This window comes from Sinocyclocheilus anshuiensis, unplaced genomic scaffold (assembly GCF_001515605.1).
Source record: "Sinocyclocheilus anshuiensis isolate Anshui unplaced genomic scaffold, SAMN03320099.WGS_v1.1 scaffold1389, whole genome shotgun sequence".
In the NCBI taxonomy this organism is placed as follows: Eukaryota; Metazoa; Chordata; class Actinopteri; order Cypriniformes; family Cyprinidae; genus Sinocyclocheilus; species Sinocyclocheilus anshuiensis.
In genome coordinates this window covers 173,967-186,079 of record NW_015552672.1, presented here as the reverse complement: position 1 = coordinate 186,079, position 12,113 = coordinate 173,967, and the positions used below count along the sequence as shown (strand labels likewise).

The following is a 12,113-nucleotide window of genomic DNA, read 5'->3' as shown; positions in this document are numbered from 1 at the left end:
ATTATTACGTTTTGAATATGGATATTTTTCTTACAAAAACTCTTCGATTCGCTACAGGAGGCCTTTGTTCACCCCCCGGAGCCGTGTGAGGCACTTTTTTTTATGGATGGTCGATTTGTATTTAAGTTCTTTTGGACTGAAGCAATGCAACACCTGCTGAGTGGCATTAAACAGCTTGAAAGATCAAAGACAATTTTTTTATATAACTCCGACTGGATTCGTCTGAAAGAAGAAAGTCATATACACCTAGGATGCCTCGGGGGTGAGTAAAACGCAGCCTAATTTTCATTTTTGGGTGAACTAACCCTTTAAGGGCTACAACAAATTATTATTTTGATAATTGATTAATCTAACGATTATTATAACGATTGATCGACTAATCATCGATTATTTCACTGATTAATCAGTAGACATTTTATTATTCAACTTTTGCGATTAGTTAAAATATTGTTATTTAATACTGTAAAGCTGCTTGATTTAAGGCTATCTATTGCATAAAGTACTAAGTTATATAAATAAATGTGACGTGACTGGACTTTACTGGAGTACCGAACTGCAGAATTCTAGTAACATCCACATGGCTGTAATCAGATGCCTTCATAACTGCTGCTTTCACACTGCGGTCAGTTTTTGTTATTGAGAGGAAAGCGTGCAGCATATATTTACATATTCATCCAAACGCCGCTCAACAGCTTTATGTTTGGCTGCGTTTGCTCTGAACTGAAGCGTTGTGTCTTCTCCTCTTGAATTGCATCAGGAGAGCTGAATTACAGTCTTGCGCTACAGCGCCACACTGGTCAAACAGTGTTATTGCAAGAATAAAAAGGTTGCATTTTATGCATGCAACAGCCTGTCACTGGCAGTCCCTTATGAAAATTAACCATGGTTTTACTAAAGTGACCGTAGATCAACTGTAGTATTTGTAGATTCGAATCATGTGTAAACAAAAAACATATTTGAACCATGTGTAAACAAAAAGATAACCTAATAAGTTACAATTAAGGCGTATTGAATTTTAAAATGTGTTTTAAACAAAGTTAAGTGGTTATCATTACCCATTTTACTCTTAGTAATTTATTAATTTCATAATTTAAAAGTTTAGTTCAGAAGTATCGTATCGGTATCGATATCGACGATACTGCCTTGAAAAATATCAGTATCGTATCGAAAACAAAATAAGTGGTATCGCCCATCCCTACTCTGAAGTGCTGTCTTCTTCTCTTGAATTGCATCCAGGAGGGCTGAATTACTGTCTTGTGCTACAGCGCCACACTGGTCAAACAGCATTATTGCAGGCTCTTACATTAGGCCATATGAGATCTAACGACTACTCGACAACAAAAAGATTTGTCGACCATTTTTTTATTGTCAACGTTGTCGATAATGTCAACTAATCGTTTCAGCCCTACTTGAGTTGGAGCTTCCCTTTGCTCACACACGAAAAAATTGCAAATGCACAAAATGCAACTGTGCTTGTTACAATGCTCCAAAAGGCTATTATAGCTGCTGTTAGAACACAATTTTAGGCGATTTAACATGAGTTAATCCTAATGTAAACCTTTTGTTTTGTAGAAGGGATGCCAATGCCGCTATGCTAAGCAACTATGAGGTCAGTATGAATTTTAAAACTTTTTAGATTAATTTTGTGTGTTATGCAGTTCTATGTGTGTTTTATCAGAAATGCATGTTGTGCATCTCAAGTAAAATCTTCAGTTGAGTTTAATTGTGACTGTACAAATGCACTCTATTCCATCAGGTCTATCAGTTGCTGACAGACCTGAAAGAAAAAAGAAAGGAGATGGTTAAAAATAAGCACAGCACAGGACAGCAGAATCTCAACACCATCATGTATGAGGTGCATGTTTTTGATATGATTTGAAACATCTCTTAAACCAAGATGATATAAAATTTTCGGTCTATGAGAGTTTGTTTTCATCATGATCTTCAGATGGGGCTGATCACTCATGCCTTTTAACATTTGATGCGTCTGCCTCAGTAGACCCTGAAGTACCTCTCCAAGACGCCGTGTGCTCATCAGAATCCAGACACTGTGAAGAAGTTCCTCACTTCAATGCTGCCTCACAAGCTCACTAAGTGAGTTACAGAAAACGTTCTTTTTTTATTCCTTATTTTGCCCCAAAATGCCTTGTTTTATTGTGGAAAACACAGGCATAGGAAAACTTAACGCTGATTTATACTTCTGCGTCGGACCTACGCCGTAGCGTGTAATGCTTCTCCGACGAGCCGCTTCTTCTTCGGCTTTTGCCGTGGTACTGCGGGTTGCACCAGCAACATGCCCGTGGACACTGCAGACTAGCGGTTTGCATGTGTACTGCACGTTGACGCGGACAACGACGCAGAAGTATAAATGAAAACTGGCGCATAGCCTACGGCGTAAAGGCTACGGCGTAGGTCCGACGCAGAAGTATAAATCAGCCTTTATAGACCTGTCACAAACAGTGTGACAAGCACCGACTGTGTCACACTAAATACAGTGTATACAACCACTTTGTAATTCTAAGTTCGAGATGTATCATTATGAAAATTTGTGTCGTGATGTTTGAGACTACAGTGCACATCTGAGTTGCTGTTTTGCAGTTGACAGTGAGTCTAGTATTACTGCACCTGTTTGTAAACTGTGACAAAAGTTGATAGACTGACTGCTGGTACTTTTTTTTCTTTTCTTTCCTATTTAAAGAGCCGAGAAGTTGCAGCTCCTTAACCACAGACCTCAGACTGCTGTTGAGATCCAGCTGGTAAGACACTGTTCATTCATGTTTGTTTTTTTTAATACCCTGTCTTCTTCTTTACATCTTTGCCCATTTCTCAGAGAGTACTACGAATGTACGTTCAAGAGTTTAGGGTCAGTATGTGTTTGTTTGTTTTCCCAGCAATGATGCATTAAATTGATAAAAAGTGACAGTAAAGACATTTATAATGTAACTGTATAAAATAAATGTTAATTTAATCTTACAAAGAATCGTGAAAGATTTAACAAATAATCCTGAAATAATTTATCACAAAAAACATAAAGCAGCAAAAACTGTTTTCAGCATTGCTGATATTGTTTCTTGAGTAACAAATCAGTACATTAGACTGATTTCTGAAGGATCATGTGACTCTGAAGACTGGAGTAATGATCCTGAAAATTCAGCTTTGCCATTACAGAAATAAATTACCTTTTGAAAAATATTAAAATAGAAAATGGTTATTTAAAATTATTATATCATAAATAAATAAATGCAGTCTTGGTGAGCATAAGAGACTAATTTAAAAAACATGAAGAAAACCTTACAAACCCCAAACGGTAGTGTATAATGTTGTAGAAAATCTTCTCTTTCTCAAAGAAATCTCTTGAGTCAAGAAGTTCCAGATGCCAAAATCAGACTTTATTGGTCTAGTCAACAAAGCCAAGATGCCGGCAGAACATCTGACCATCTCACTTGCACCTCACACTTATATTCTTCAACCTTTGATCTCATTATGGGTGTTATCCTCCTTTTTTCTTTTTGGAATCTCCTCAATACTCCCGTCAGTAATTTCTTCAATATGCCAACTTGTTTGTAATGGTGCCATCCTGCCAGTCAGCTTATTTAAAAAAAAACAATGTTCTCAGCAAAAATATACTCGTATAATATCTTTATGCAATCTGAGAGACTGGTACATGTATGGATATTGAGCAGTAGTGGTCTTACAACATTCTAGTTTAGCCAACAGCAGCTTTGCATTGTTATATTTGAATGATAATAAAAATACACCATAATAAGCAAATGGCATATTCAGATTGTTGTTTAGAAATTAGACTTGAAGGAACATTAAGCATACAAGAATATGTAACAAACAGTGAAAATGAAGTAGTAAATGTGAAAATATTTTCAGATAAACAATTTATACTTGACAAGGCAATTTTTTATATAAACTTATAATATTAAGAATATTATTACTGATGTTATTACAAGTAAAAATGAAGTATGAGTTTTGTACCCTAAAGCCCCAGGCTTTTTCTGCGCACCTGTAATAAGTTAGTGGAAGGGATTGATGAGAGAAAGGATAGTTTTCTGAATGGCCAGCGCTGGATGATAGGTGTATAACCTATATATGACCTAACCTTACAGATGGTAGAGGAGAGCGAGGAAAGACTGACAGAAGAACAGATTGATGAACTTATACAGAAAGTCACGGACGTCCTGCCTGGTGACCCTCAGAAAGAAGCTGATGCATCTGCTGACCCTGAGATGGAGACAGACCAGTAACATCACCCCTGCAAACTCAATTATATATATATATATATAGAGAGAGAGAGAGAGAGAGAGATAGAGAGAGATGTGTGTGTGTGTGTATTTTCAAACACAAAAGAAACTCTCTTCAGATTTGACTTCAGATTTGTTGATAGTGCTAGTGCTAATATTTGCTAATATAAAGCGATGTCTAACAAAAATGTTCCTGATGTATATATTGTACTAGCAAATAATAAAGAAGTACCATATATGATTTTGTCAGCTTTTTCAACTTATTTGTAGGAGTTGCATTGATATTTTTTTTTTGGAGGAGGGGAAGGATATAATCTTCTGGAGTCAAGACAATCTCACTTCTTCTCTGGCATCCTTCCTGTATTTAATTTGGCACATAATTATGCTGTATAATCAGTGACCATTTTAAGGTTTGATTTGAGAGAGATTGAGCAAAGCAAACCTGGGCGTTTAATGTTAATTAGGCCATTTATCATTTGACAAACTCTCTACTGACCCAACTGTGTGAATATGAGATGTCAGTGCGTGACTACAAGATTGAGCTCTTGTAACAACTAAGTTTACTTGTAACTTTAAGTTTAAAGCAGCAATGTGAATTTGTGTCACTTCAAGACGCTTTTTTTCATTGCAGCCCTTCAGAAAACAGTGCGACATTAAAATTGAAGGTTATTCTTTATTTTATATTAAATCTCAAAACATTTATGATTATATTGATTAAAAATGTGTTCTCATTGACAGTTCTTCTGAGGACAATAGAGACTGATTATATATTCGACACGAGTTTGATTTATGACGGCAATGCCATGTCATAAAGAGAAAACCACCTGATTGGCAATAGAGGTTTGCTGTAGCCAATGAAAGTTAAGAGTTCCTCTTCAGCGCTGTGGTAACTGGTGTGAATTTAAAAGACCTCTAATTTCCAGTTTTTCGCTGGAATCGAAATGGTTAGACCGATTTCTCACGTATGCGCTTAAGATTCACGAGACTTTAACTCTCAAAGTCAGTGCTTCGTAGCTCCGTTTACACGATCATCACGTCTGCATTTCATCAGACACACGTGATTCTGGAGAATGTAAGGATTCGAGGAGTTGTACTTTCTGTACGGTAAGAGATACGCTCGGGTTTCTCGCTGAATTGTTCAAACTAATAGAGTTGTTTGGGGGGGTGTTGTGAACGTGTTTCACTCATAGTTTCCTTGTCGCAGGCCGCCAGTCGTGCTGGCGAGTAACTTTAATCTCGGGTAGATTCGGTCCTCGATTTCCCTTACAACCATTTTAAACGTGTCTTCTTGTCACGCAGCTTATGCATCCTAGTGATGCACATGAACTGAAAAAAAATGCGTTCAGCTTTGTTTTAACTATACACGGTGATGACCGTCGAGCCGACCACATATTATAATGGATCTGTTACAGCTCTGTCTACTTGTTGCATTATTTCAGTACGTGTACGTTTCCCACAAAATATACGGAAGCGCTCTGATGTCATTGAACATTTTTTTCTGCACGGGCGGCAGTACGCCTTTATTATTATTTTGGGAATTCAAACTGTGATACCCAAAAATGCGGTCCAACGTTGAACACACTATATGCTGTCTAGGTAGAATGCGTTTTCAGACACGTCTCTAGAAGAATGGAGACCACAGTCAGCAACCAAAGTAGTAAGCATATATACTTATTTGTTAAAATTCTTCTATTCCTGATTAATATGCAGAGAAGTTACTTATAGATTACTAGCTATAATTTGATGAGTTTCACCTGGCTCAACCAATGGCGTGAGTCTGGGGTGGGACTATCTTTTTGTTCGACCAATGGGAGACATAGAAAGTGTTCAGTAGAAACTTGTTTAGGAACAGTCAGGTTTCATTCGCTACTAACTGGGGGGGTTATTTAAACACATTATTAGAATTAATTTCCGCCTAATTCACAACATGTGCATACATGCATTAATTTGTTCTTAACCTATAGTTTTAATGTTAATGTAGTTGGAGTATTCTAAATGAGCAACACATACTAACAAGATTAGTAATTTACATAAAAATCACCCAATCATCTCCATATAAGGGCTTTATATTCCAGAATAAATATCTCTATAAAAATTAATCTTTAACACATTTATGTATGTGCAAAAATATCAGGTGTTAATGTTTCATGCATTGCATGCGTCACAAATAACACCTATGTGCATCTCAAATGCAACCACAGATTCTTGCCACAACAGGATGCTTTGCTGCTGAAAGGTGTTAAAACTTTTGCCAAAGTTTACATATGTGAAAGATGCTGTTGACACTCAAAAACCGAGGTAGTGTAACCTGCACACATAGAGGTAGCAGTGTAACCAAAACGTACCTGCTCGTGTGCAAAAGGGAAACTAGATGTTCTGGTAGATTAGTAGGTCAACCGCTAAGAATGAAGATAAACAACATCTAAACTGACACATTATTTCTTATTTTAATATTAATTTCATCAAAAACAAATTATTTCAATAATTTCTGTCCATGAAATTTGAAAACGTATAGCATTGTCATCATTATAGCATATCAGTACTGTTGAATATTGTCTTAGATATTGAGTTCTAAAGACTAAGATCCACTATACTAGATTTATTCTACTTTGACCTGGATAACTGACAATCTTTACAATCATAAGCTAGATATGACACCTACAAGATACACACAACATCCTTTCGCAGCATTACGTTGTTTTTCTAGTTGAATTTTACAGGAAATTTTCCTTTGTGTTTTGGCTTGCAATTCGAGGCAAGCTGTAATTGTCTAATACTATTACCGTAATGTTGTACTGTAATGGTATTAGATGTGACATTTAATGTAACATGAGATGCACCCTAGTAGCCAATGTTGAAACAGACCTGGCAAGATCTGTTTTTGAAAGTGTTCCCCTTTTTTCACAGGCACAATGGTGCTGACAGAAAACATAAGGCTTGACTTACGAAGTCTGAATTTATTGAAGCTCCAAGCAAAGGCCTGAAGAGCTGCTGGCTGGAAAAAATTTGCCCATCCCTTCCCTCCCCCAAAAAAACTTTACCTAAGCTGCCTTTCGACATTCTTTCACCGTGAACCTTTCTGGAAAGCATTGTCTCTGTCTTTCCAAGATCCCTCTTGACCTTCCCTTTCTGCTAAGTCTGTTTTGCCCATTTTGTTTTGCCTCATTCTCCTTTTTTGTAACCACAAACCGCATTCTCCACTAACTATAAGTCATGAGAAAACAAACGTGCAACGTTCTTCTGGTCTGTGGGGTCATCAGCTCCATCACAGTATTTTATCTTGGCCTCAGCACGATAGAATGTCCAACTGCTCGTTCTCATGCGGCACAGCATGGGTGGGCGGTAAATCTACAAGCTGGCCGAAACCTAAGCGACCCGTTACAACTCCCTGAGGAGTACAATGAGGAAACCCCTCTCATTTTCATTGGCGGAGTCCCTCGTAGCGGCACCACACTGATGCGGGCTATGTTGGACGCCCACCCTCTGGTTCGGTGTGGAGAAGAGACCCGCGTCATCCCCCGGCTGTTAGCCATGCAGGCCACATGGAGTCACTCCGCACGTGAACGTGTCCGTCTGGACGAGGCTGGCGTCACCGATGAGGTCCTGGATTCAGCTGTACGTGCCTTCCTGTTGGAGATCATAGTGGGGCACGGCGAGCCCGCTCCGAGGCTCTGCAATAAGGACCCTTTTGCTCTCAAGTCCCTCACCTACCTCTCCAAGCTCTTCCCAAAAGCAAAATTTATTCTTATGCTCCGCGATGGCAGGGCCACCGTACATTCTATGATTTCCCGCAAGGTGACTATCACCGGATTCGACTTGACAAGTTACCGGGACTGTTTGGTGAAGTGGAACCGGGCGGTGGAGGTTATGTATGACCAGTGCCTGGCTGCAGCGGATGGCAACTGTCTGCCTGTGCATTACGAGCAGCTGGTCCTGCACCCTGAGCGGGTGATGAGCAAGCTCCTTCAGTTCCTGGATCTGCCGTGGGACACTGCCGTGCTGCACCACGAACAGCTTATTGGGAAAGCTGGTGGTGTTTCACTGTCAAAGTGAGTGAGTTTGATGCTTTGAGCTATTTGCTGTCACACTTTTGAGAGATTTTTGTCACATTCATGTGATAATTCTTACATTTTTTTGTCTAAATAAATGGAAAATAAAACACTGAAATAAATACAATCTCATGCCATGTAAAAAGTAAACACGTCAGACCTTGTTTGTAGAAAGCATGCTGAACATCCTTGCAGAAACAAGGTTGTGTTGTTCTGAATAGCAAACGGAGGGGGGGGCAAAAGGTGTTATATTCCAGTCTTAAAACAAGGGAACAAACTAGAACCATGTAGCCACAATTTACCTAAAACCAGGAAACTAAATCTTAATTTATGACCATATCCATTTTTTACCCCTGCATATAATGTGTGGCCATATAATTTTTAATCCGATACTGATATGGCATTAAAAAAAAAAAAAAAAAAGGTAAAAGAAAAACAACTTTGTTCCCATCAAGTCTGACCCTGTCAAGAATTTTCATTCACTGTTTCCTTTTACATTTACGGCTTTTCCAGATAATGGATCAAACATGCAGGTTTACGTTTCCTTGTCAAGAGTTGAATTAGTGCTCTCTATGTAAATAGCCTCTGTAGTACAAGCGGTAAAACAAATAAATTAGAAGTAAACCGGGTGTTTGTTTGATCAGCAAGTATTTACAAAGACCTCATGAATTGGGTGACAGTTCTGTAATAATGGAACCGGTGGAAGATGTTAAAGGGGTAGTTCATTGCGATTTCACTTTTTTAACGTTAGTTAGTGTCTAATGTTGCTGTTTGAGCATAAACAATATCTGCAAAGTTACGAAGCTGAAAGTTCAATGCAAACGGAGATATCGTCTTTTAAAATTCTGGCAGTTTAATGCCTACAAAAACGTCTGATAGGGACTACAATGAATTACTTCCTGGGTTCGTGACATCACAAACCCAGATAAACCCCGCCCTCGGGAAAAGGGAGGGCTAACATAAGCAGTAGCATTTACAAATAACAGTGTATCTAAAAGTATGAGACAACAACAAACAAAAAACATAGGCCTACCCAGGGTGCGATTTGTGAAAAAAACCAGAGGGGGGGATGCTTTTGAAACCTTTTTATGAAATGTTTTTAATACGACGGAAACTGTATTTAACGTGATCACAGTTTAATAAAAACATTGTAGCCTACGTTAGGCCTATTAATTGTAATGATTTTATTTCCACGGTTATTCAAACAACGAATAAATTAGGCTATATAGAGAAAGCCAGCAAAGAACACAACGGAGCTTTTTAAAACTCCGAATCAGTTAAACCATTGCGTATTTCTGAGGGAGGGGCTTCATAAAAGAAGGAAATGATCAGCCCGTTTCTCAGAGAAGGGACAGAGCGGTGTGGAATAAAGGTAAATTATGTGAAAAATGTGTTTTTTTTTTTTCAAACGAAGCATTAACACATGTTAGACTGCACCCCATAAACACAATCAAGCCTAGAAAAAACCCAGTAAACCACCCCTTTAAAACATCTCCCTCTGGAATAAGTAGATTTTAATTTTCAATTCTTACTGCAATTTGGGATGTGGTCACTTTACAGACTTAATCTCTAGAAGGCAGATTAATTTAATTTCATGATATCTTAGACAAGCACTTAGACCTTGTCTACTATAATCCTAACTACAGTGTTTCTAAATAGATGTATGTTTTTTCATTGTCTCTATGATCCCCGTCTCTCCTCCAGGGTGGAGCTGTCAACGGATCAAGTAGTCAAGCCAGTGAATACAGACGCTCTGTCTAAATGGGTGGGCAAGATCCCTGCTGACGTGGTGAATGATATGGCCAGCCTTGCCCCGATGTTAAGTCGCTTAGGTTATGACCCTCTAGCCAACCCGCCAAACTACAACAAGCTTGATCTCTTATTTCTGAACAACACAAAAATAGTGAGGTTAATCCAAAACTGAAAGGTCCTCTCAAATATTCTTGTGAATATTTTGAAGCAATAAACAATGCATTTTATGAGCACGTAAAGCCTTTACTTGAATTAACAACTTGTAGTATTGACAAAACTGAGCCACTTTAATCAGCAGTTTTGTAGGAAAGAAATACAGCTTATATAGGACCATTGTTGCTTGTGGCAACAGTTTCATACAGTGATATCAGGCATTCTAAAACCTAGTTTTAATGTTGTATAATAAAGTCATTTTTTTCAGTTAAATTTGATTTAAATGTTTTGTTATTTGTATGCTTTGGTGTTGCTAATAATTTCAGTCTACTGACTGTACTTTATTTTCTTTTTATTATTTTTGTATGTGTTAATGTATGCGTGTTGTGGTAGATGTGTCATAATGAGTGATTATTACACAGGAAACTAAGTTTGTTGAAAGAGGAAGTCAACTGTTGCACAAAATTACTTTTTTAGTTTGTTCTCCTTGACTGCAAGAGTATGAAGGAAGTTTGGAGATGTTTTATAATAGTTAAAGACAATCTAATTTCACTGTAGGCCTTTTATTGTGAATTTATCAATTAATTGTATATTTGACAAATGTGGTCCAAATATGACAGACTTCGGGCATGGTCTCTGCTGTGGATGAACTCTCAGTCCTCAACATTCCTTCACAGTGAAAGTCCAGTAACTTTGGACCAGTCTCTCACTTGCATGAGATTTCAAAGCTTGTATATGTAACATATACTTTTTGTTACAGAAGAACCGTATATTTATTAAATGTTGGTTATTTCTAAAGAAACCCTGTGTGTGCATATATGTGTCATGATGATCAGATGGTGCAATCAAAACAAATTTATAGGACAATAATAAAAAATAAATTTTGACAGCCAATTGAATTGATTTGACACAGCGTGACAAGTGAAAACGTATATTGACCCCGACGTGATTTGAACACGCAACCTTCTGATCTGGAGTCAGACGCGCTACCGTTGCGCCACGAGGTCTTACAGTATTACGACTAGAATTATCCATTTAGCTTATACGGCTATTACAACATACCATGTTTACTAGTGTCATGGTTTATTTTAGTTTTGGCGTACACGCTGGTACTGGTAAACATTTATCTAGTGTCACCACAAAAAATAGGTGATAATGAGCTCGCCATTGGCCTTTCTGATAGCTCAGCATAACAGGATTAACGTTACGAGGACAAAACGTGCAATATTGCACTCCACCTAGTCCATGCATTTGGATTTTATTAAAATGTATCTTGGGATCGCAAAACATTTTTTGTTAAATTTCGAAAAATATATATATTTTAGGCTTCCGTGTACACTAATGCTGTTCCCTGAAAATTTACATTAAATATATAATATAAAGGGATAACTTGTGTGTGATATTATTTGGTAAAACCTAATGCTTTAAAAAAAAAAAATAAATACCAAACGTACCTTGTTTTAATATCGTGCTGTTTGCCGGGACTAGTGTTTTTCTAGTGTTTCTAATTCTAGTGTTACACTGATTAGACCTATTCCTAGTGGTCTAGTGGTTTGGATTTGGCGCGCTCACCGCCGCGGCACGGGTTCGACTCCCGGTCAGCGAAGGTGTTGTTTTTGTATTTTTGCGCTCCCCACATCATATTATTACATAGAATTACATATACACCGATTTCTGTAATTTAAAAATATACATCCTTTATTTTTAGACCACATTTGTCAAAAATAAGTACTGCACGTAGGCTACATAATTAAAGTGAAACGCCATAGATAATGACTATGTAATACAGCACGTAAAAAAACACCAGTAACCATTAGGGGTGGGGGGGAAAATCGATATAGCATAGTAGCGATATTTTCCACGGCAATACTGTATCGATACACGGACGCCAAGTATCGATCTTTTATTA

General features: G+C 37.8%; 2 protein-coding genes and 1 non-coding gene across 3 annotated transcripts in view; 2 read left to right on the top strand and 1 right to left on the bottom strand.

Annotated features, from left to right (window-relative positions):
• Positions 1-4,306, top strand: part of LOC107667441 (DNA-directed RNA polymerase III subunit RPC9-like) — a 5,385-nt gene extending 1,079 nt beyond the window's left edge. The window contains exons 2-6 of the mRNA XM_016459113.1: positions 1,573-1,609; positions 1,757-1,855; positions 2,000-2,094; positions 2,699-2,756; positions 4,116-4,306. Of these exons, the coding sequence (XP_016314599.1) occupies positions 1,573-1,609; positions 1,757-1,855; positions 2,000-2,094; positions 2,699-2,756; positions 4,116-4,253 (427 nt within the window). The 3' untranslated portion in view covers positions 4,254-4,306. The remainder of the gene's footprint in view (positions 1-1,572; positions 1,610-1,756; positions 1,856-1,999; positions 2,095-2,698; positions 2,757-4,115) is intronic.
• Positions 4,307-5,119: 813 nt separating this feature from the next.
• Positions 5,120-10,516, top strand: LOC107667440 (protein-tyrosine sulfotransferase 1-like). The gene is made up of 3 exons (XM_016459112.1): positions 5,120-5,354; positions 7,158-8,299; positions 10,004-10,516. Exons 2-3 carry the CDS (start codon positions 7,464-7,466, stop codon positions 10,221-10,223), a joined length of 1,056 nt encoding a protein of 351 aa, XP_016314598.1. The 5' UTR covers positions 5,120-5,354; positions 7,158-7,463; the 3' UTR covers positions 10,224-10,516.
• A 623-nt stretch (positions 10,517-11,139) lies between these two features.
• Positions 11,140-11,211, bottom strand: trnaw-cca (transfer RNA tryptophan (anticodon CCA)). Its single transcript has one exon. It is a non-coding gene; the product is annotated as a tRNA-Trp (tRNA).
• Between the last annotated feature and the right edge of the window lie 902 nt (positions 11,212-12,113).

Coding starts and splice junctions, on each gene's coding strand:
- LOC107667440 (XM_016459112.1), top strand. CDS start 7,464: ATGAGAAAACAAACGTGCAACGTTCTTCTGGTCTGTGGGGTCATCAGC. Junction 8,300..10,003: donor GGTGGTGTTTCACTGTCAAA/GTGAGTGAGTTT, acceptor TCTCTCCTCCAG/GGTGGAGCTGTCAACGGATC.